Below are 23,857 nucleotides of genomic sequence, written 5' to 3' on the forward strand. Positions count from 1 at the left end.
AAGGTTTGTTGCAAGAGAGCATTTCAGGCTTGCCCAGCAGTGACTTCTACAGCAGGACACATGATAGACCTTTTCTTTGCAACCATATTTTACACACGTACTTACATTGTATGGATATCTCACAACAGAACAATCATAGACTGCCACAATTTATTTATGCCTCCCATATTTGCCATTTTGCAATCTATTTCAGCCCAAAGACACAAAAGCCCAAACATACCAAGGAAAATGCCAACAGAGAGATAATTTCTGTAAAACTCCCATCTAATACCCTTTCCAGGGTCATGCTTGCGTGTGGCTTCTTTTGGAAGTGTTGACCAAGAGAAAATGGTCAGCCACAGTCTGAAATTTTCCTCCCAACCACAGCTCAGTTTAAAGGACAAGCAAGGCTTCTCAACCTCAAATGTATGACAGTCTTTCCAGTTATAGATGAAAGGGTGCGAGCCCATAAGACATATCTGGGCAGTTAGTGATAGGATAGCTGCCTGCCATCAGCCATGGAGCCCCTGCAAAGCTCCTGTTTCTCCATGAGGAGGGACACCGTGTGCTGTCCCTCACTGCACTGAACCACTGCTGGGCAGGGGGTCGTGTCTGTAAAAGTTAAACCCCAGTGCAAAAGGACAGGGGAGAAATAACGTTTTAAACTTGCAGCTGTGCACTTGACAGCAGACTCAAAGTTGAAGGTATGAGAACATCTCTGCTTTGTTACAGAGAGAGGTATTTCTTGTTTGTTTGTGTGGAAGAGCAGATGTTCATTATTATGGATGTTAAGGAATTCCTGACTCCTCTTGAATACCTTTCTCACTCCTGTCACAGCAAGCTGTGAGAATCCCTGCTCTGCCAAGCCCTGAAGTTTTTGGCTGCAGCTGTAAGTCATATCTTAGCTACAGCTATTTGCTAGAGGAGATTGAAATGGGTTATGCGAGTTTGATGCCCTCCAGCTTTTTCTTTCCCATTCATCTGCTTCAATTACCAGCAGAGGACTTTCCACTGCCAAGCTGCAAAAACTCAGGCCTTTCCTCAAGATCCCCTGAGCCCAGTCGTGCAGCCAGGCTGCTACGGTGCTGAGCACATGAGCCCAGCTCCCAGGCAGGATGTGCTGACTGTGTGAGCTCAGCTCAGGCTGGGCCTGCCTTGGCAGCACCTCGCTCAGCCTGACCCGGCCACACAAGCTGCCACCTTGCTGGAGGTGCCCTGCAACCTCCTGTGAGCTGGGGGTTCACAAGGGCTTCTCTGTCAACAATGTCTGACCTGGCTTTTGTACACCTATGTGAGCAGTAGTAAGTGCCACGTACAAGTCAGGATGCCAACGGCTTGCGGTCTGCAAAAATATTTGGTGAAATGTGGCAGATGGCTGCAGTGCTGGCTTTAAGATTGATTCTTGTTGTTTGGCTGCAGTGAGTGTCTGTGCATAAAGAACAGATTGGTTTACTTCTCGTGACACATTGAAAATATTATTCCAAAGACTATTCAGCATTACTGAATACTAGTAACTCACTTACTCAATACCAGTTCAAAGATGCTTTAGAAGTTCTGAACTTTAATCTCGCCTCTGGCAAGGAGGGTGTTACAGGAATTGCACACTGTTCATCATCTAAACTCTCCTCAGATTCTCTGAAGAGAAACTGGCATTTTCTTTGTGCATGAAAGAGTATATTTCATTTATTGTTAAAATTCCTCAAAGGAGACCTTCTACAATACCTTCTGTGCACTTTCATCAGTTTGGATTGGAAGTCAGATACATGTTATATTGACAGTACATGGTTAATAAAATAGTGGAAGCCAATGTCCCTACTTCTATTCTACATGCCTCACTCACAAATCCATCTGTTTCTCCACTTTTGTGACGTTGAGTCTCTCCTCATTTACAGCTCCCTTACAGATTTTTAAAGCACAATTATATCATAAGACAGATTTTCCAAACGGAGATGCATTACTGTGGGAATGTTGCTTTAGCGCTCCCAAATGGAAATTAATGGTGTAGGGGTCTCTGAAGAATTACATTCTGCATAAACCACAGTTTCCAGGACATCTTTCTCCACTTCAGAAGGTTAGGTCTGAGCCAAGTAGAGGATGATTACTCTTATCTTTCCTACCTGAATAATCTGAACTTTACCCTCAAGGACAGCGACCACTATTCTGTGACCACATGATCACATTTCCAGATCCCCTTGTTAATAATTGTATTTCCTGCATCATATGGATATTCCAACAGTAATTTCAACAATTTCAAAGATACCATTTCTGACAGGTCTTTTGATTAACAGTTCTTTGATTAAAATATGATACGCATATTTCAACCTAATGCTTTGCCTTTCAATCTCACTATATTTGGTATTTTTATAAAAGCCACACTTCAAAAAATTCCATGAGGAGTTTTAGAGCTATGGAGGAGATTTTTGTAAGGTTTTTTTGTCATTATAAAGAAAAGATTAAGAAAGTGGGCTCTAAATTGTAATAAGGAGAACATAACTTCTTTTCTAATTTCCTCATTCTTAACCTAATGTTGTAAATTTGTCTCATAACCTCTGAATGGTGAATTTTGTCATAGGATTAAAAATTACTGCAAGCAAGGAAAGGAGATTGAGTGATGTTGCAGCTCAAGAGAATTTAATTTCAGAGAGGAATTAATGCAATTGTAAATTATGGAGACAGAGTTCATTTCACTCTTTGGAGAGATTTGATAACCAAGCTTGTGTCATGCATGAGGATAATGCATTTTTTTAATCTTGCATGCAATATGAAATTATATCAGGGTTTGCCCATATGGCTGCATAAGTTTTTCTTCATGCCGTATTGTTATTTCAGTTAGCTAGAGCTAGAGAAAAAAATCTCCATAATAATTAACCAAAGCTGTCTCTTTAAAGATGCCTACAGATCCCTGCCACTTTCTGCGGGAGTTTGAGTCGTCAGCCTGCTTGCTGTATAAATATAATGATAAAATTGCCAGTGAACCATGACAAAGAAGTTCATGTTTCTGCTTAGAGCTGCAAATTATCTGCACAATGGAAAGCTCAAGGCAGCCGTGGCTGGGGCTCCAGAACTGGCAATGTGCAGGTCGCAGATACACGGGTCTGCCAGCAGAGATCAACTACAAATTGCAAACTTCACACACCATCCTCCACATGTATTTTAAATGTGAATGCCCTGGAGGAATCAACTGTTATCATGGAAGACAAGAATTTTACTAATCTTGTGACATACTAATCACTGATCAGCCATATACTGATTTCTGTATCCTGAACAGCAACATTTGCAATTGTTGATGAAGTGAACCAAAAAAAAAAAAAAAAAAATCCCCATATTTTTGCACCTTTGTTCTATGTTTTTTCATTGACATTACATCACCTAAAGTAAAATCCAACTCATTTTAGAATTAAATTACAGCAGTCCTTGCTGTAAGTAGACTGACAGTAACTGTGCTCTTATTCAAGTGATACAATAATATATAATTCCCTTAAACACATAGAACTATATTATGCATTGCTAGTTAGCAGTAACCTTTCATATTTAATGCCTTATCTTACAACTGTGCTTTTGCTTGACAGCTTCTGTGTAAGACTGTATCTATACAACAGCATCTAGACACTAAGTTTATCAAAATGCTTTGAGGATTTAAACTGCTTTGGGAATTTGCTGTTACAAATAATAGTTGCTGCTACAAGGCCAAAGAGGTCATTTTTATAATTAAAGTTTTTATGCAAAAAAAGTACTCTTGCACTGGGTGGAAAATTGGTGTAAATACACAACAGTAACATTTCCAAGGTTTTATGGCCCTGAGGTTTCATACAAGGAAAAAAAAAACCAGATAATAAAGATAACTGAATACAGAGAAGATGTGTTCTGAGTGTATAAACAGCATCTTGATCTATGTGTCAGTTGAAAAACATCAGATAATGTAAATGTGATTCATCTGTTCCAGGAAACTAGTTTCAATATTCTCCTTTTAGAAGTAAAAAGTAAAAACATGCCCAACACAACCAACAGAAATAAGGCATCTCTTTTTTTCAGCTGAAATAAACAGCATTTTAACCTTAAAAAATTACTATTCAATAACTCAGGACTAGTTTATAAAACGTCCTTGGGACCTAGTTACTTCCCAAATGGTCTGAGACCTCATCTTTATCACAGGATTTGACCACTTGATAGTGATTTTCAGTGTAGAAAGGACAGTATTCAGTGTATTATGGTTTGATCAGGCTTTCCTTCCTCCTCCAGAAAGGTGTATTGACTTGTGCCCCTGAAGACCGTGTCAAATCATGCAGAACCCAAAAGATTACTTCCTAGCCAATAGCTGACAGAAATGTTCCTGCCATCGTTATTCTGCTCTATGAGATGTCAAAGTACAGCCACCTTGAAAAGATTAAAGGGAGAACTCATGAGCAACTCATTAAGAGAGGGGCAACCACTCAGTCATTCTGCTTTAAAGTTATCCTTCAACTCAGGCAGCATAATTTCATTTGCAGGCTGTAACTAAAGCTATAATTGGGTTTTGACCGGATCACAGGCTTATGGGGTGGGTTTAGACTGACACTTTATAAACCCTGGTTGTAATACAAAGTGTTGATAATTTTTGAGTGTGAAAACTAGTGGAAATAGGTAAATCAACAAGTATTGAAAATACTTGTCTGACCACATCGAAATTGAACATAACTTGCAACCTCACATGTGGAAAAAAAAACATTGCTGGAAGGACATTAATGTACTCTGGACTGGTGTGTAAAATATTCCCTCTAGATTAAGATGGTCACACATGCCCAAAAAACTATGTAGGCCTTGACTTCATGTGTGTTTGTGTGCAGATTTTTATTTTAAGGTAAACAGTGTTTGTCACCTCTCCAGAAAAAAACAAATCAGGGAAAGGGAAAGAAAACATTTGTTTTACAATAGAGGGGAACATGATGAGATTAACCCATCTCATGAGTTTGGAGAGGAAGGTTGCTCTTGGTGAGTTTACCTCAAAATGAAAGTAAAGGGGTGTATCATCTCCACATTTGTCTTAATGTAGCTCCTTCACAGTCTCAAAATGCCGCTCTTTTTTGTTTCTTTTTAATCAACCAGAAATTCCTGTCAGCTCAAACAATTGCTTCTTGAACCTACCTCAGAAGCCCTTCCTCCTGCTCCAAGATCCAGAATGAATCATTCACACACAATAAATTAATTAACAGATCCCTGAAAGACTAACACATCCTGGTAGGATCTTGGCATTCTCTCAGGATTTTTTTTTTTAGTTAAAGTCTTCACCTAGATATTTAAAAATATTATACTACAATATTTTCTTCTGATTATTTCCAGATCAAGCAAAGAGCCACACGCGTCTATTTCCTTACAAGACTTTCAAAAACCACTGCTTAAATGAAAACAAAAATGAGAAACATTTCCCTCACATAGAAATAATGAGTTTTCTCATGAAAGCCCAAAAGAGCAAAGGAATTTCTAAGGCTTTCCTTCACTGCAGACCCTTATCAGGCTCGGCTGCGAGTCAGTGCACGCCTTGTGCACAGCTGTTTTGCTCAGGAAGGGGTCAGCGGTCCCTTGGCCATAGGGTAGACCCAAAGCAATGTGACTTGTTATTCCCAAGATAATTACAGGAAAATTGCACACCACAAGCAATCTCAGCAGCCACGATGGGACAGTCATTCCATTTCCCCAGGCACTTGTCCATCTGCAAAACTGGTTGTGAAGCTGCTGCTGCACATATCCCTGCAGTTTGCCACTTGGGTTTTGTCCAATGGCACTGTGTTAGACACCACAGAAAAGTAACCAGTGGCAAACCTCAGTGGCACTGAAGCTCTGGCTCAGGCCAAGCTCAGGCCACAGATGTCTGCTGGCAGTGCCACGGGCATGATCTCCAACCAATACACCTGTGTTGGCAAAGGCTCTTGTGCAAGTAAAACAGCAAACCTGCACTTTGACTGAGAATAGTTTGTCTTTATTCCTGCATGGCCTGGGGTAAACTGCACTGGCTCATATCACCAACTATATCCAAACTCAGAAGCTTTCTCCTGCTATGGAGCAAACCTATATTGAGGAGTCCCCCCTTTCCCATACGACACCACTCAGATACTCCCTCCTCTCCAACTTCTGAGTTATGGAGTATGCAGACAGCAGCACTGGCATTCATGTAATTGACAGAAGGAATGCTTTTCTCATGCTGACTTCTCTCTTTCAGCAAACATCTGACCTCCAGTTTAGGAAAATCAACCTCAGGAGTTTTTCTAAAAATAACTGCTATCGGATAAATCTACTTGTGGCCTTGGGATGTTTTCTTTTTGCCTCTAGTATGCTGTCTCACATCCTGAGCTATTAGTGCAAGTGCTGCTTTGACTGTTGCAAAATAGAGATGAGTCAGGAGATAAAAAACGTTTAACATTTAAGAAAAAGCAACAACACCTGTTACAGGTTACCCACAGACTGGCAAGCCAGGTCACCCAAAGGCACAAACTAGTGAGTTCCCCTGCAGCAATTGTGCTTACTCCATTGCTAAGGAATAATTATTAGAAGTTCATCTTTAAGAAATTAATATTTTCTTTCATCAGTGACTTTGAAATACAATGAAGGATTCAAAATGAAGGTTCTAAGCCAGTGTCAATTATGGAAAATCCTGTAAGAGGAAAAGAATTTATACTAGCTGATGGTTTGCCCTCTGCCCCTATAATTACCTCACCCAGATGATGAGATGTAAGATAGAGCTATGACGGTGTTTTCTGAAATTTGACACAATTAAGCAGTTTAAAGATTTTTTTCAAACTTGGGTATCACTAACAAAGTTTTAGTTCTCTTCCTCGTGTCTTTTCCTTGGTGATAATCAGGAGGATATATTTGGATTCACTTAAGAACACAACCCTGCTGTTTACTAGGAGGCTTCTGCAGCATCTGGCGCCAGCCCTGCTCACTGGCAGGGAGCAGACCTCAGGGTGGGAGGGGGAGTTCTGCTTTCTGTAGAGCTTCTCACTCATCCCAGGGATGCTGCTGTGGTGTCATGATGAAAAAATGTTGGCTTTGCTTTTGTTGGTCAATACTGAAAAATTATTCCTGACATTTCTGCTGTGTGTTTTGGAAGAAATCTGTTTCAGTCTTGGACTGTGTTTTTAATTGAAAAACAATTACATCCACCTAAAGTGCTTAGTTAAGATTTCATTTGTTTAATCTATTGGTTTGCTCAAGGAAATTTTAAAAAATCAGAGTAGTAAGTTTATCAAGCAGGCCTGTGTCTGGATTAAATTAAAATTGTCTTCCATTCAGTTACTCAAATACTTTCCTGATCACTCATTGAGAATATTACATTTTCCCTTCTTCTTGCGGTTTCTCTTTCTTGCTTGTGGGTGGAATTCCAAGTCTTCCTCTGATAGAAGCTTGTGGCATTGATTTAGCTGGCCTACACTAAGTGCACAGCACACAGTGGGATATTGTAACTGTGCTATAAATGCATGGATATGGGTATACTTAAGCATCAGAACACAATGTTCTACCTAATGTCACTTAATACCTGGGTCTGGATAACTGGAACACAGGAACTGACAGTAGCTACTGTTCAGATGCCATCATTGTTATTTTGCTCACACCAGGGCTGCTGGAGGCCTGCAAGGGAGGCAGGGCAGGGCAGGGCAGGGCAGGAGCTCTTCTGAGCTCAGGTTAAGCCATGAAACCTGTGAGGGATGCCCAAGCCATTGGGAAGTGCTAGCACCACTGAGTGGTCACCATCAAGGAAAGCATTATTCATCACTCACTTGCACTCAGGCTGGTGTGGGAGCAAAGAAAGGAGTGGGACAGGAACTCAGGGTGATACATCTAATAACTGGCATTTCCATAGATTTAGGACCTTGTGTATTCCTCTGGGAGCCTCTTGGGACCCTTCAAGTCTGATTTCTAGGAGTCTTTGGCTCTTAAAGGGAATATCCTGTTTGTCTTGGGTTAAAAAAAAAAATAGTCTGGGTAGAATTACCTAAGAATGATAGAAAAATTCTTGGACTGTATTTCTCAAGAAATTGGGTAGAATCAGCTAGTTCCTTCTTCCAGTCTCCATCTGTCTTGTTGTTCAAGTCTACTTAGGGTTTTTTGTGATAGTGGCAATACTGGATGAATTTTGTGCTGAATTCATTATCAGTGCAGGTTAGGACTCATTAGAGCCTTGCTGTAAAACTGCCCTCTTGTTGTCGTATCTGCCCCCTGCCTAATTCATGACTCTCCATCAAGGTTAGGTGACAAGTGGGTGCCAAGATGCAAAGGTCTACCACCACAGCAGCAGCTGTGAGCATGCACAACAGCAAATCCTGAAGAATTTACTGGGAAAAAAAACATAAGGAAAACAACAACTTGGAAATAAGCAACTGTTTTTTTCCCCAAGATTTGCCTTGTTATCAAATACTGTATGGTTTAGGTTTTTTAAATGCTTTTGAGAAATGGATATGGATATTTTCTAATCATCTTCCAAAGTCAGTTTGCTGAGAAAAAAGCAGCATTTAAATTGATAGATTGGGGTGTGAATATATAAAAATCTCTTTTGGAGCCTTTTGCATTGTATATAGAATGGTTTGGGTGTTTAAGCTGATTCTGTAAAGCTAGCTTACCAAGAAATACTAATGAAATTACCATTTTGATCCAGCTGATTCTTTTCCTCAGCAATTATCAACTCTGTAGCAAGTCTGCCCCATTTGTGCTGCTCTTTGAATTAACTACTCTTGGGAAACTCCAGACTGCTAGATTATTAAGCTAGTAAAAGCTTTTTTTTATAAAAGGAACTGTATGACATTTGATTTTTATAGCTCGTAAAGATATTTGGAAATATTTGCTTTCTTTTTCCATTTATTTTGTCATTTTTGAAACCTTTGTGTTAAACTGAGTGTCATAAATAGACTCAGCAGCCAGTAAATCCACTGGGCCTTCTGCGTACTAGGAAAACATCTGCCTGTTCTGCCGTGCTCTCAATGAGCTCCAGAGATTTCCCTGACTCAGACAAAATGAGAAAATTAACTTCTTTGACGAGCTAAAATCACCCACTTAATTCTCTTCCAATTATCTTTCCTCCTATTCCTACTTTATTCCAGCCTCTTTCTGATTTTTCAACTTGATCTAAGTACTCTTTTGTTGCTGTGTTGTGTTCAGTATGAGTTTGAAGCTGCAGACCACGATGCTGTCCTGGTATCTGCCTGCAAATCACTTGTGAGACAGAACTGGATTTCCTGTTGTTTTTGCTGAAACTACTAAAATTGTAGGTTTCTGTTTCATAGAAGCTGTTTTGGGGGGGGCAGGGGGGGAATTGCAGCATGTAGTGACAGGATGTCACTTCCCCAAATTTACTCCAAATTAAATTTTAAAAATTGCAATTCATAAGTTATTGTACAGATGAGGCTAGTAATAGCTTTTATGCTTTACTTTGGTTTGGAACAGACAACCTGGAAAGAAGCTTCCCCCCTTTTTGGAGGGAAGTTGGTTTTTCTTTTCATTATTGGAAAGGGAATTGTTTCTTGAACTGAGTTTTATTTATATGTATGTTAATTTGGTTTCTTGAACTTTGAGTACGAGGTGAGCACAGGAAGTATCGGTTTTCTGGCTGTGAGGGTGGGTGGGTCACTGTTGGCAGCAGAGGCTTTTGAAAAGTTACAGAAAATAAAGCTTTGACTGTTCAGAGCTATTTTAATGCATTCAGTGTTCTTTACAGACTGGAAGTGATGAGTACATCAAGTTACAAGTGCAGATTTCTAAGAATGTTTGATACAAAATGATGTTGTTAGCACTGGACTGCAAGAAGATCTAAGAGTGCGTGCCTTTTGGGAATCCTGCTTCAATAGCCGTGAAAAACAAAAAAAGGAACTGATTCTTTGTTTTAAACAAAGAATCTTATAATTAAATAGCTGAGATAAAAGAGAAGGGGGACAAATTGAAGAATAAACTTGAAGGTGTATTGGGAGAAAAACTTCATCTAGGCTTAATGAAGATTTTTTTTATTAAAAAAATGAACGCTTAATATTTAAGCATTCATTATATAATTTTCTCTGACTAACATTATTTCAGCATTCAAGGAACTGAATATCCTTTACTGCTGTTGAATAAACTCTGAAAGTCAATCCCTTGAACAGCTGAAGATGTCAAATAAATGTGTAATCATGCAATCAGATTGGATTCTGGTGCCGGTGAGCAAACAGCTCAAGGTTTTAAGAAGTATTGCTATTCACGACAAGCTTGTTTTTTATGTGATACAGGCTGTGTTGCTAATCAGATGTGGTATGTTTCTGTCTTGCAGATTTACCACTGGATTATAGATTTACACGATTTTCCTCAAATAGTTCAGCAACTGCTGGGTACTACCCAAGCCCTCCAAGAGCACTGCTGCCAAATGAGGACTCAGTGATGACGAAATAGGTTCTCAGTTTTTTCCTTAGATAACCCTGTGACCCTTACTTAAACTGCTATCAAATGCTAATTGCTGAAAATGCTGTGTGATGCTTCATAAAATAGAGTGATGGATTAAAGCAGACTCCTGTGTAGATTTGTGTTTCACTTGTTTCTCTAGTCCAGCTGGAACAGGTGAGTGATGCATCCTTCTCTCTAAGTCTTCTGACCACCACTACCTTTCACAAAGTGCTGTTGGCTTTTTCCGTGCACTGCCCACAGCCTTCAGGAGAAATGTAATAGTAAAAGCTCATCCCAAGTTACATTCTACATTTTTGAGGACATTTTAGGTACTCTCCCTCAGCCATATTTCAATTAACAGTTGCCTTGGGCAGCCCAGGTTATCACCATACACCAATGTTTTGCAAGCTCTGAGGAATTAATTCTCCTGCTGTTCTTGGAGTGAAAGAAAGACTGAGTCCCAAAGAGAGAGATCATCATACTCAGAGAGAGATTTGAATGGGATTTAGGCAACTACATGCAGACTGATAATTCAAAAAGCCTTTAAATACTTTGTACTCCTGAAAATGCCTGACCACTCTTCAGCCATAAGGTTCCCTACATGCCTTTTCCTCTTTTGGTCTGCAATACCTCAAGCATCAGAGCTCTTCTGCAGAGGGAGGGAAACCTGCATATATTTCCCTTCTCTGATGGAGTGGATTCAAACCTGCATTCTCCACCTCTCTGGGAAAACCTCCCAAGGGTAGGAAAGCTGTAGCAATCAGCCGTCTTTGCTAATTACAGCCTCAGCCAGAAGGGGAGCAAGACTCAAGGCATGAACTGAACAAATGTGATTCTTACCTGCTTATTTAAATAAACAGGATCCTCTTCTCTGTGGATTTAGGTTCAAAGACCTGTTCTCCAGCACTTAGGACAGGAAGAACTCAGTAACTAACACAGCTAGCAGATGCAACAAGATGTCAAATATTTGTTTAGTCAGCAGTTTTGCCACAGTAGCATGGTAGATTTTTGGATAAACTGCCCTCAAAATTTAAATAACAATAAGCAGAAACTTAATTTTCTTGTTTCCAAGGAAAAGAACTCACTTTGTTAGGCCTGAATAATTACCAGAATGGATTTAGCTTGTGTTGCCACAGCTCACTCTGTATCTTTGTGGCTTCACTGGCTAAAATATTCGATGTCAGAATCAGACACAAATACTTTTCCACTTCATTTCAAAGATACTGGCCTCTGTCTGCATATTTTTTTTCTGCCTTTACATAACATGTTATTTTTATATTCTTGTGGACTACTATACTTGCAGGTAATAAACAACATTTCCGGATAGCAAACAACATTTCCAAATAGCATTAAGCATTGGTTTGTTGAAAGGGAAACATAAAACAAATGGGGACAAAACGGAGAAAAACTTCCTTTAAGATAAGTTGAATGAGGAATGAAAATGAAAGCACCATTCACCTCATAAAATACAGGGTGAAAATATTTTACTTAAGATGATAACAGTTTGCAAAATTTGAGTTTATTTGGAAATCTTTTAATTAACATCAATGTCTTCAGCAGTAAATCTGGCTCATGACAGTGCTGTGAGAGCACCGAGAGAGATACCCAGATTAAAATCTCAGATTCCTGATTACAGCATCTTTGAAATTCTAGCCTGGATCAAGTAATCTTCTGCAAATAATTTCTAACTAACTTATGGTGCAAACCCATATTGTGTACCCTCACACTTCTGTTGTTATGAATTTGGAACTGATTTTTTTAGGTTGGGGGTTTTTTCCTTGATTTTTTAAAGAAAACTAATTTGATTGCTATGGAAAATCAGACTAAAAATCTTCTAAGTCCTTGGCTCCTGGTGTCACAGGGGAGAAGAAGTATTTTTTTTTAATGGAAACATGGCAGATTCTAAGGACAGCCTGAACATAAAAGAAGAAATACATGTGCCCATGTTAGACAAAGGCTGTCACCAGCCATTTGCACTTGCTGCCAGAAGGACCTCACCTCACAATAGCTGAGAAGGAAGAGGATAACAGAAAGCTGCTGTAAGCATGACTCCATGTGCCTCTGTAGCCTGTGGCTGCAGAAAGACTTGGAAAAATAACTGATGTGGTTGTCCAAAAAGTAGAGTTCCTCTTAAAGACTCTTCTATTCAAGAATCTGTGAAAATTATAGAGGTCTTATTACAAAGCAGAGATTGGCAATGAAGGAATGAGCAGGGAGTTGGTGCTGTGGCAAGAGGAGAGCTGTTGGAAATGGTGTGAAGAAATAGGGAGAGGAAATGCACAGGGCAGAAAGTTGGTAGAGAGCTCGCTGTATGTAATATGACATTGTAAAGACACCATCATTGCTTTTTCCTTACTTCTATCTCTCTTTGTTTTTTTTAACCCCTGGAAATCTCTGAAAGTTCTTGGATTCTCTTGTGAGAGGCCATTGACAGAAAGATTGCCAAAGTGCCTGCAAAACTATCTTGAGCATTGGCAGGGAGACATAAAGTTGTAAAGTTTCCTTGAAATCACCATGTCTGGTTAGACAACCCTGAAAGCCACAGTTTTGCTTAAAACCAGAGATGAATACCAAGTCTCCTTTGGTGTCTGTTTTGGTATAAAGCACATGTGTCTGGATTTTAAAATAAAGAGAATTTATTTCTGAAAAAAAAAAATGTTCTCTGAATTTACTTTATAGCTCAGCAGCAAAGTGAGAAAGGGGAGATAAGCTTTTCTCAAAGCAGTGCAGGGAGAGGTTTTGCTACAGCCTCAAACAAAACAAAATTTAATCTGCTCAGCATAAGACATAAAACAACCAAAAACATTAATAAATTAATACCTTTAATACTGATAGGGCAGTAATCTTTGATGCACAGAAGAGCTCAGAGCAGGTTTCCTGACTAGAGCTGCTTTGTGGGAACTGAAGGCTTCTTCATCCCCAGTGAGAAGCTAAATAAACAAAGGCAGGCAGATCGTCTGTGGTGACCATGGGGCACTGCTGGACACAGGATTTGCCCCTTCCCCATGGGAATGATGGGGCTCTCCAGCTTACCTGAGCCCCAGATCTGTGACTGTGCAGTAGCAATTCTTAAGGGAATTCCCAGGAAAATTTATCTGATGACAGGTACCAGGAACCAGCATTCCCAAATCTAGTTTAAGTCTTTCCTCCTGTGGTCAAGTATGCATTAAATGAAGCCAAGGTAAACAACAGCAGAGTGTAAGAATATGTTACTTAGCAGAGATGGCACCAGTGGGAAGGTGACATCTGAACTTCCCTTTTTCCACCACAGGGATCAAAAACACAAAAAGCATAAAACATATACATGAACTTGATGTTTTACACAAGTTTTACACAGTTTCTCAGAAAGTCAGGTTTAGAAATAAAGCCACCTCTGTTCAAGCAGGTAGAAGAACCACACCCTTCACCACAGGGATCTGACAGGAAGATGTTGCCTTGGACTTCCCGGGGAAGGGAGCGTGGCATGGGGCAGCCTGCTGCTCCTCATCCTCACTGGAGGAGCAAGACAGGTTTTACAGAACATTTAAGCGAATGACTTTTAAAATCTGCCTCCTTCTGTACATATGCCTAGAGGTAAATAGCATTTCAGCTGACTCATGGCATCAGATTTTGGGGGGAAAGCACATGGCTAAGCTACAGGAACCTTACCTCTGTGGAGAGTGCCAGCTGTAATGGTATAATGGCTGAAATGGTGTAGCCACAGACATCTATTGTTAACAACTGGCCAGAAACCAGCCCTTCCAGCAGGCACATAGCTGATCCAGAACCCCCAGGGGAAAGGCTAAATCCCATTATAAATCCAGTTGCCTGTAATTTTGTTTTCTGCAGTTCTAAGTGGAACATCAAACCCCCTCGGTGAGTCACAGGAAAGAAAAAGAAAATAAAAGAGGTTTTCTTTTGAATGTTTTTGGTGCAAGAAACAAATCCTGTTTTTTGGTAAGCATTATAAATAGAAATGTTTAACTGGAAAACGGAGCCTGGATTAGGGCCAAAATAAGATGGAATCCAGGAAGTTAAACAGACTCGGTGATTTCCAGCCCTAAAAGCCTGCTAGCATCTTTTCAGAGCAAACTGGGGATTCCTGTCTGCAGGACTGTGGCCAGCATGGCTGGTCATGTTCCTGAATATGGGACAAAGGTGTGAGGTAAATCTTTCCAGTATGAAGCGGGTACCCACGGCCGTTCTGTGGCAGCCATGGCAAGACCACAGAGGTTTCACAGCTGGCCAGATGTCACAGTTCACAGAAGGGCAAACATCTGAAGCAGCACGTTTAACTTCTGTCCCGCTGCAGCTGAACTGATTTAATCAGAACGGTGCTAAAAATCCCTCATGCCTCCCACTCCCGCTGCCACAGCGCACACGTGGCTCTCTCACACATGGCCATAACGACTTTTAAGTGCTTGCACGGGGGTGAGAAACCATCACAGCCACTTCAAAATGATGTGATGGCTTCCAGCCCCTTCTGCAAATTAGAGGGTGCGAGACACAAAATGGTAGCAGCACAAACAGCAGCTCCAACAGCCCAGCCAGAGCAGACTCTCCAGCCAGAAAGGTATTTCTGCTTTCCACTGGCTACTAGATTTTGAGAAAAAACACTTAAACACTCCATTTGATTCCTCCTTAAAAGGAACTTACATTCCTTTTAAGAGTGAAGCAAATCATAAACCACCTTACACTGTATACAGGAAAAAAAAAAAGGAAAAAAAGTGTTCTTGTTCTAAGTTTATGAGAGTGATATTTTGAGGGTGTATTTTAGGAAATAAGCCCATTAACTTTCAGTAGACCTTGTTCTGTCACAACACTAAATGAACTCTAAAAATTGAGACTCCGTGTGCCTAATAAATTTATATTAAATGATTAATTTCTAAAGCCTCCACAATCTCTGAGGAATAAAAGTACAGGTGAATATAGCAATTATTTTCTTGCCTTGTCTCAAAATAATTCCTGAGAGTTTCAGTTTCTTTCTATGTCATCCCCTGTAACCTCCGCCCGCAATGAAAAATTAAATTTGCACTCCTGGGTGCTAAGCAGCCTGTAAATTTCATTAAACCAGAGAAAGAGATGGTACTGTAAATTTTGTGAAAAGAAAGAATATGTTATTAAATTAAGAGATTAAAAATTCTTTATCATATTCTGACAGAAGCCTCAAAAATGCTTACTGGAGGGCTGCTGTTGAAGCAGATGCAGCAATGTTGGAGAGAGCAGCAGTGAACTTCTTCTATCCCTGTTTTCTCCCTCAAAGCTGTCCAGAAAATGTATGCACATGAACAGTCATCAATTAAAGGGTAGGATGCCATGACACGGGAACTCAGAGACTAAGTGAATGAGGAATTATCTGCATTTCATAGGAGGGGTGGAGTTTTAGCTCAATTTAAAAAAATTAAGCACTCATAGGCAGTAAGCAGGGAAATCTCTAGACCAGCAGTAGACAGGTGATGGAAAATGGAGTATAAATGAAGGCCAAGGACAAAAAGGCTGAGGGTAAGCATGAGCTGACAATAATAGTTCAACAGGGCAACACATGGCTAGAGGGTACCAGGGAAAGGAGTTCACAGATATCTCAGAAAATAATAATTACCAAAATATATCTACTGTGTGGGATTTTCCTCTTTCCTTTAATCTTTCCCCTGTTACTGTGCAGGACTTGGAGATACCTGGTACATTACTGATAATAATCCATACACAAAATGAGGGTGAAAAAAAGTAACCTGAATATGATTACATGAATTTAAGAAAATAGACTTAATGTCACCCTTGAATCTTGGCTGCAGTAAATAGAACACAATAAATCAGAGGGAGAAGATTACAAAGAGAAATGGAGAATCAGCGACAAGTTTGAATACAGTCTCTGAGACAAACCTTTTTCATGCACATAAGGAAGAGGAGAGAGACATGGGACTATGAAACTCTAGAACTGGGGTGGGGATAAGTAAGCAGCTTGCAAAAATTTTCATGAATTCCAGCAGTTATTTTGTTGTCTGCTTGGCTTTCTGCATACCAAGTGACTCCATAAAATTGGTGGATTCTAGCCTTAAAAATGGATTTCACTGAAAACAGCATTCTACAAGTGCTGTGACATATTTGGCATCCAGAGAGGGAGGTTGTGGCAGTCAGCTGTAAGAGAACACTGATGAAGTCTGGCTTTGGAAGGTTCCTCTTGGTATGAGTATTAACAGTTTGTGCTCCCAGGGGATGTTGCTTGGCTTATAACATCAAAGAAATTTGGAGGGAAAGAAGTTGACCCTCATCATACATGTTGAGAAAGCTCACACATTTGAAAACACAAAGTAACAACCAGTTCAAATAAATAAGAAGCCACACACTGCTGGAGAGTTGCCCCTCTGCAACCTGTTTTGGTCATCAGTGCAGAAAAGAAGGGATATGTGCTAAAGAGCAAGCAGGCCAGTTAGGCAGATGGACGGCTGCTAGAAGAAGATAAACTTAAACCCTGTTGACATCTACAACAATGTAAAAGCAGTAATGTGGATTCTGCTGTTTAAAGGCACAGAACAGATGATGGAAGTAATTTTTTATTGGATCAAGGTATTTCTTGGCATTTCCCGTTTAAGTGCCTAGGTACCTGCTTTATGGCTACTGTCTTCCTGAAACGTCTCAGGACCATGAATCTGTCTCCACTCACCAACGTTTTACCTCTGATCACTGATGCTGCAGCTTCCCATTCCTTAAGAAATCTGCAGGATTTTTTTTTTTCATCAGACTTCCTCTCTGTTGGCCTCAGGCTAAACCAGGCTGAACACATGGTGAGAGCAAGAAAGAGAAAGAAAGGAAATGTAAAGCAGAGAAAGAAGTCCCATTTACATACAAAGAAGAGCTGTTTAGGAAACATCTAGTGTTTTCCCCTTCCAGCTACCCTACTGATAGTTTGGCTGCTATGAAGTAGAAGAGTAAAAGGCTGCATCTGTGGGAAAGAGAGAAGTATTTCCAGTCTGTAGATGTAGAAGCAGATGAAGGATTTTCCTGGGAGAGAAACTGCTTTGTGCCACACTGAATGTGCCCCAACCAGACAGGTATCCTGATGAGCTTAGACTAGATTTCCAAATTTCCAAAATTTGATGGGAATGAGCACTAAGAATCAGAAGTTTTCTGATTCTTAAGGCTGATTTCAGGGAACTTCTTTTCATCCTAGTTTTGGAGCTGTGACTGTTTCTGTCCATTGCCTGCAGTGAGCCAGAACCCCAAATGTCCAAGTAGTAAATTGAAAGAATCACGCAACAGCCTCATAAACTTGAAGGATGTAGCAGGAACAACCAAGCTGGGACACTGTCTGGTCCACACCCTGGTTGGAAAATAGGAGATAGCCAACATTCTCCCATATAAGGGATAAGATTGGAAAATTAGAACTGCCTTCATGTGGCTCTAATAAAGTCCAAGGAGAAGAGCTGGGCAGAGCATCTCAGATCAAGAAGGGCAGAGTGAGCAATATGCAAGCATCCAGATTTGCAGTTCTGCAGGTCAGTTACAAGAAGAGACTGCCGTAGTCCTCTTGTCCTACAGGTTTCAGCTCACAGCACTAAGATCAGAAATCATCACAGCTGGACACAAAAGGCAAAGAAAACACAAGGGTTATGGTCATAACCAAATCAATTGTTTTGAAGAATTACTGAAAGAATCTGGAGAATTTTTTGTTTCTCTCACTTTTTATTCGAAGAGTTTTGTCACTTAATGGCAACTGTAGAATTGTCTCTTACATGGAAATTAGAGACCAAAGAGATCACATAGAGAACACAGGACCTTTAGTGAGAGACCTAAAACAATAAAAAATCTCAAACCAAAATAAACAAAATCAATCAAACAAGCAAAAGAAGACAAAAGAAGTCCCAAGCACACAGAGGAAAATTCAAAGAAGAAAAAATGCTATTGCATAGACTGGGCAGGAAGAAAGAAAAGGATGGCCAAAGCTGCATATGTGGAACAGGTGGAATGAAATACAGCTTCCCTCTTTAGGCTAACATCTTCAGTCAGCAAGGAAGAGAAACAAATTCCAAACATCCAAACTCCAAAAAGTGAGAATCAAAGGCTTTTAAGAGTATGAAGCATCAGCAGGCACTTGGTGTCTGCCCCAGAATGAGCCCTACATCACTTGCTCCATGTGGTCCTGCTGCCTTCCTTTTTCCCTGTCCTACTGAAGCAACTGGGTTTGTTTCCTCTTCACGTCCTCATGATCCAGTTGCCAATTCAGCAGGAAAGTAAAGTGTGTTTCCCTCTCCTGCAAGCCAGATAACTGCTGGGCTTTCTTGGAAGCTTTTCATTCTCAAAGAAGAAAGGATAAATATTACCAAGAGGTGGCTGCTCACAGTGTCTCTGATGCCACAGAAATTTTCAAGACATGCACTGCACTTAGGTGCATAGTGATTTCTCTGAGTGTGACCTAAAAAATTTGCCATTGTTGGAAAAGAGCATGTTTCTCACATATGTTTGGCTCAGTCACACAGACACCAGACATTGCATGTAATGAGGCTTGCCATAAAGACCAAGGAAAAATAATGAGCATGTGACGTAGGAGTAGACCAGCGTCTGACCTGAACAGTTTTCAAAAACTTTCCATGAAACATACTCTGCACAACTGGCCAAGTCAATGGTCTTAGCTCCAGTAGGTAAATTTAGTTCCTTTCCCAAATCCATTCTGGAGAAATGCCACCCAAAAGGTCAGGTTGCTGTACATTTCAGTGTCACATGATGCAATTTAGGGAAATGACAGCTACAAAAACTATTAACTTCAGTGGGACTTTTCCAATAAAACAAAATAAAATTTTAAAATAATGGAGAAAAAAGGAACAAATAAACTAGGGGTTTCCTATTTGAAAGGAGAAAGGGAGTGAGAGATTTCAGGGACAGAAGCACCAGAGGAATGGAAAATATATGATGGTATGTTACTGAGTCAGTCATTTAAACCTACTTTATGCTTGGTGGCAAGAACAGATAGCCTAGGGACATGATTCATCACATCCTAATGAAGACATCTAAAACAGGTCAGATGAATTCTGCTGTAAAGGAATTTATTTTTCTCTGCAGTGTTATAAACAGTCTAACGTGACTAGATCAGAGGTAGTTCCCAGTCCAGGATAGAACAAAAGTGCATGACACGTTCAGAGGTTAGATGGATCCCACCCAAAGCTGCTGCTCCAAATTGACATTGTTTCATTGTTTAATTGTTTTCTTCTTGCTGTCAGCGCTGAATTCACTGGCATGCAGCAAGGCCAGCAAACCACTGAGAGAAACAGCCTCAGCAAAAGGAGCTATGCCCATGGCTAAAGAAGTGAAGGGCAGAAGAAGATCAAAGATGATCTGTGATCTTGCCTGTGCAAGTAGCATTTTGAACATAATCACGCGAAACAGGACCTTGACAGGTCATCTGGTCCACCCCTTGCTCTGAGGCAATATTCATCAGACTTTCTAGCTCTGAACTGTTCTTGTCAAATATATGTCCAACTTGCACTTAAAAAGCCTCCAGGGGAGAGAGGTGCTGTTCACTTCTCCTTAAAAATACTTTTTTTTTTTTTTATCCTAGCTAGCCTAAATTTCTCTTACTGCATTTTACATGCATAAGGATAAGAGATTATTATCTTCTTTTTAGCAGCTTTTACATAGCTGAAGGCAATCTTCCTCCAGCTTCTATTCCTGAGGCTTTTTTCAGGAATTTTTTTTCAGTCTTTCACTGTACATGATGCCTGCTAAAGCTGGGGCCATTTTCATTCCAAAATTACCAGTGGCAATGCTGAAATTGATCCAGTGTGGACAAATCAGTACAGAGATCCATGCACAGACAAAGGGCAGGATTTCAAAAGCCATCCAAACATTGTGTTTTCAGAATTGTAAGGGCTAATTCCATTTAACTTTGTCAGGTACTGAACATATTTACATAGCTAATGATGCAGACATGTGAAAAGTACTTAAAGGCCTTCCTCCTGATCACTTTAGGCACCCTGGTAATTTTAGAAATTCCAGTAGAATCAGCCTATCCACCACATCTGGACTGACTATGAGGTCTGAAGCTCTTAACATGTTCATTTGTATCATAGCCTCAATATTTTACAACTCTACTATCAGTTCAGTGGATCCTAATACCATTCAAATAGGCATTCAGAAAGATATCTTCTAAAGATTAATCTAGTGTTTGCATGACTGAAACTGAAGCACTTTGTGCTTTAGGCATGTCATTACTGGTGAAAAAGCAAGGCTCCATTCCAGGTTCTGGCACTGCTCTTGGAGTTTGCAGCAACAACATGTGGATCCCTTCTCTTTAGGGATGAGACTGTCAATAGATATTGCTGAGAAATACACCAGAAATGGAAGGGTGAAGGGAAATGTGTAGTATCTGGTTTTGTCTAGCTTCCACAAGTTTATTAGTCCTGATAGGACAGCAGCAAATCACACTTCAAATCACAATGAATCTCTCCAAAACCATCCTCAGAAAATACAGATTTTGCATTTTAGAACAGGAAACTGAGCACTTATGAGCCTGCTGACTGATTCAGTAACACCGGTAAACACATTACTAAAATGAGGAATATGCTTTGTGAGACATAAGCTTCAGGTAATTGGAGACCATCCTGATCTATCACATGTAAATATTTTTATTTTCATTACATAGTCGATGAAATATGCTCAGCTTTCAAAACCTAACAAGCATTCAGAATTCTTCACGCCAAACTTTGTCTTGGCAATAGTGACTGAGAAGGAATGTTCCAAAGGATCATTTATTTTATCCTCTTTCATATTACTTTCTGAAATATCTTCAATTGTGTGGCTATGAAAAATGTCGGGATGGCTGACTTGAACAGTCACGGCGTTTCACTTTTATGTTTTTCTTCTTTTACATGGGAAGCGTTAATGTAAGTAGCCACACCATACTTACAAGAACAGATTGACAAATCGGCTTTTTGTTTCTTGGCTGGCTTGAGGGGACTTTTGGGTGGGAGGTCTTATTCCTGTCATGCAGCATGGTGACAGCAGCAGGGATGGACAATAAATATGAATGGGACACCCGGGATGCTGTCACCTCCACAGCCACCCTGCCCGCCCCGTGGCACCGCTGCCGTACTCTCGAGCTCCAGGGAATCTTCTGGTGTTGGAACCAAAACATTCCCTGCGGAGAAACGAGCCCTCCCTCCAAAAGGGAGAATTAGGGCATTTCCGTGAAGTTCGAGCCGGGGAGGAGCGGGCGGGGGAGGAAAGCCGTGTGCGCGCCAGGGACAGACAAACACGGGGGCACACTCGGAGCGAGCGGAGCGCCCGGGCCGGGCCGGGGCAGCGGCGGGGCGTTCCAGCGCGCCGGGCCGCCATGGCGTGAGGAGGAGGAGGAGGACGGGGAGAGGTACGGAAGGAGGGCGGGGAAGCGGGAGGTGGAGCGGGAGGGGGGAGTCACTTTCTTCCTGCGCTGAAAAACGCTCCCCTCACCCCCCTCCCCGCTCCGTCCCCCGGGGCTGCGGAGGAGAAACTTTCTGACGGACGCTCGGAGCCGGGCGGGGGCCGCGGGCGGTGAGTGCCCGTGCGGGGCCGGGGCCGCGGGCGGTGAGAGCGGTGAGTGCCCGTGCGGGGCGGGCGGTGAGCGCTGTGCGGGGCGGGCGGTGAGTGCCCGTGCGGGGCGGGCGGTGGGCGCTGTGCGGGGCCGGGGCCGTGGGCGGTGAGAGCGGTGAGTGCTTGTGCGGGGCGGGCGGTGAGCGCTGTGCGGGGCGGGCGGTGAGCGCTGTGCGGGGCGGGCGGTGAGCGCTGTGCGGGGCGGGCGGTGAGTGCCCGTGCGGGGCGGGCGGTGAGCGCTGTGCGGGGCTGGGGCCGCGGGCGGTGAGTGCTGTGCGGGGCGGGCAGCGCTCCCGCGCCTCCATCGCTCCCGCGCCTCCATCGCGCTCCCGGCTCCCCGCGGCTCCCGGGGCGGGCGCGCCGCTGGCCGGAGCGCTTGGAAGGCACGGTGAGTCCGAGCGCCACACGGTCCCCAGGCCCGGGGCAGCGGCGGGAGCGGCTCCAGGTGCCGGCGGGGCCGGGGCGTCCCGCGGGAGCAGCCCCGGGCACGGACGGGCTTTTCCCGGCTGGGCTGGCCCCGGCGGAACGGAGCTGCTGTCGGGGCACCGCAGGACGGCCCCGCAGCCCGGGGGAGGTGCGGGGGACGTGGCGCTTTCTGTGCGAAGCTTCACCTGCGGGCGCCGTGGGTAACAGCTCTGCTCCTCCGCAGCACCGGGACCGCGCAGCCTCCGAGCCTTTAGCCGAAGAGTTCAGCCTGCCAAACATGCGAGTGTGAAAGGTAAGCAGTAGCATCCTTGTCTTGCACCTAGGCAAGCTGAGAGACAGGAACAGAGCGACTTGCCCGATGCAACTTCCTGCCACTTCTTTTTTATTTTTAATTGGGAAAGTTTTAAGTGAGCTGAGACCGGAGCTGTCAGCCCGGGAAGCTCAGTCTTCTCAGCCCCAGGCAGCGAGTTGCAATTCCTATAGCTAGTGTTGCATGAAAGGGGTGCATCGTCACTTGGTGTGTCTCATGCCAGCTCTTAAAATTCAGTTTGGTATGAATGAAAGTCACCACCCTCTCTGTTCTTCTGTCACTTGCTCTTGAAGCAATATAAAACTGTGATATTTTCCTGTGTTTTCAAGTTGGAGTGGCTTCGGTTTTAGCCATAAGCAATAGCAACATAAAAAGGAGTTACAACTGTGAATAAAATACAAAAAATATTGCTCAACCCTGGAGATTTTTCAGTCACGCTAATAAGATCAACTGCAATTTAAATAACACTAAAATTTTACTGTAGTCTAAACAATGACAAAGAAAATCTCAGCCTAAATATTGCCACATTATGTTTATCATGCCAACTATTATTATAACTCAGTGGAGTATTTCAAAAAAAGGAACAATTCAGCTGAAGGGCAGCAGTGGGAGTCAATAATTCAGATGCTGTTTATTACTCTGAAAGACTCTAGCTGGGTACCCTCAGGCAAGTCACTCCACCTCCCCATGGCTCTCTTTTCTTCCTCATAAAACAGATAAATTTGCTTGCTTGCTTCACAGGGGTGTTGAGAAGTTAAATTAATTAATTAGTTTCATAACTACTTGTAGATCCTTGGCTACATCATTCTACTGAAGTGCTAAGTATTATTTCAACTAAGAGTTCCCTTACTGTGTCTCATCACTCATACGTGTTTTTTTAAGTGACCTGAATTTGTTGAGTTTTTAGGGGAAATCAACAAAGTAGCAGTTTTGGATTGGCATTGTCTTGACTCTCTGTAAACTTCACTGGGACTTGAAACCAAAATATACTAACCACAGTGTATTTTAATGGGGCATGGCTACTGGGCCTTTAAAAATGTCATTTTCTTGTTATTCAAAGTAAGTTCTTGCCATTGTTGTTTTGTTTTAAGTGTTGTGAAGTTTTGCATGATTTTGAATTGCCATGAGAAACACCTGAGTGCTCTTAAGATAATATGAAAGATATGAGAATAGCTTTTAAGCACATCTGTATTCTCTGCTGTGAGCACTGACCTCAGGAGACAATTGGTG

At 41.9% G+C, this 23,857-nt stretch overlaps 2 protein-coding genes across 5 annotated transcripts in view; both read left to right on the forward strand.

Annotated features, from left to right (window-relative positions):
* Positions 1-11,697, forward strand: part of NT5DC1 (5'-nucleotidase domain containing 1) — a 127,152-nt gene extending 115,455 nt beyond the window's left edge. Inside the window, exon 12 of the mRNA XM_063151035.1 lies at positions 10,244-11,697. Coding sequence (XP_063007105.1) covers positions 10,244-10,362 — 119 coding nt within the window. The 3' untranslated portion in view covers positions 10,363-11,697. The remainder of the gene's footprint in view (positions 1-10,243) is intronic.
* A 9,931-nt stretch (positions 11,698-21,628) lies between these two features.
* The window catches only part of DSE (dermatan sulfate epimerase), a 34,853-nt gene continuing 32,624 nt past the window's right edge, over positions 21,629-23,857 (forward strand). The window contains exons 1-2 of one of the 4 annotated variants that reach the window (XM_063151037.1): positions 21,629-21,688; positions 22,541-22,609. The gene's annotated coding sequence lies outside the window, so the exon portion shown is untranslated. Of the gene's footprint in view, positions 21,689-21,817; positions 21,853-21,874; positions 21,895-22,148; positions 22,156-22,540; positions 22,610-23,857 lie in introns of those variants that run through there. The other 3 variants (XM_063151038.1, XM_063151039.1, XM_063151036.1) reach the window with 3 other exon arrangements.

Source organism: Melospiza melodia, chromosome 3 (assembly GCF_035770615.1).
Source record: "Melospiza melodia melodia isolate bMelMel2 chromosome 3, bMelMel2.pri, whole genome shotgun sequence".
NCBI lineage: Eukaryota > Metazoa > Chordata > Aves > Passeriformes > Passerellidae > Melospiza > Melospiza melodia.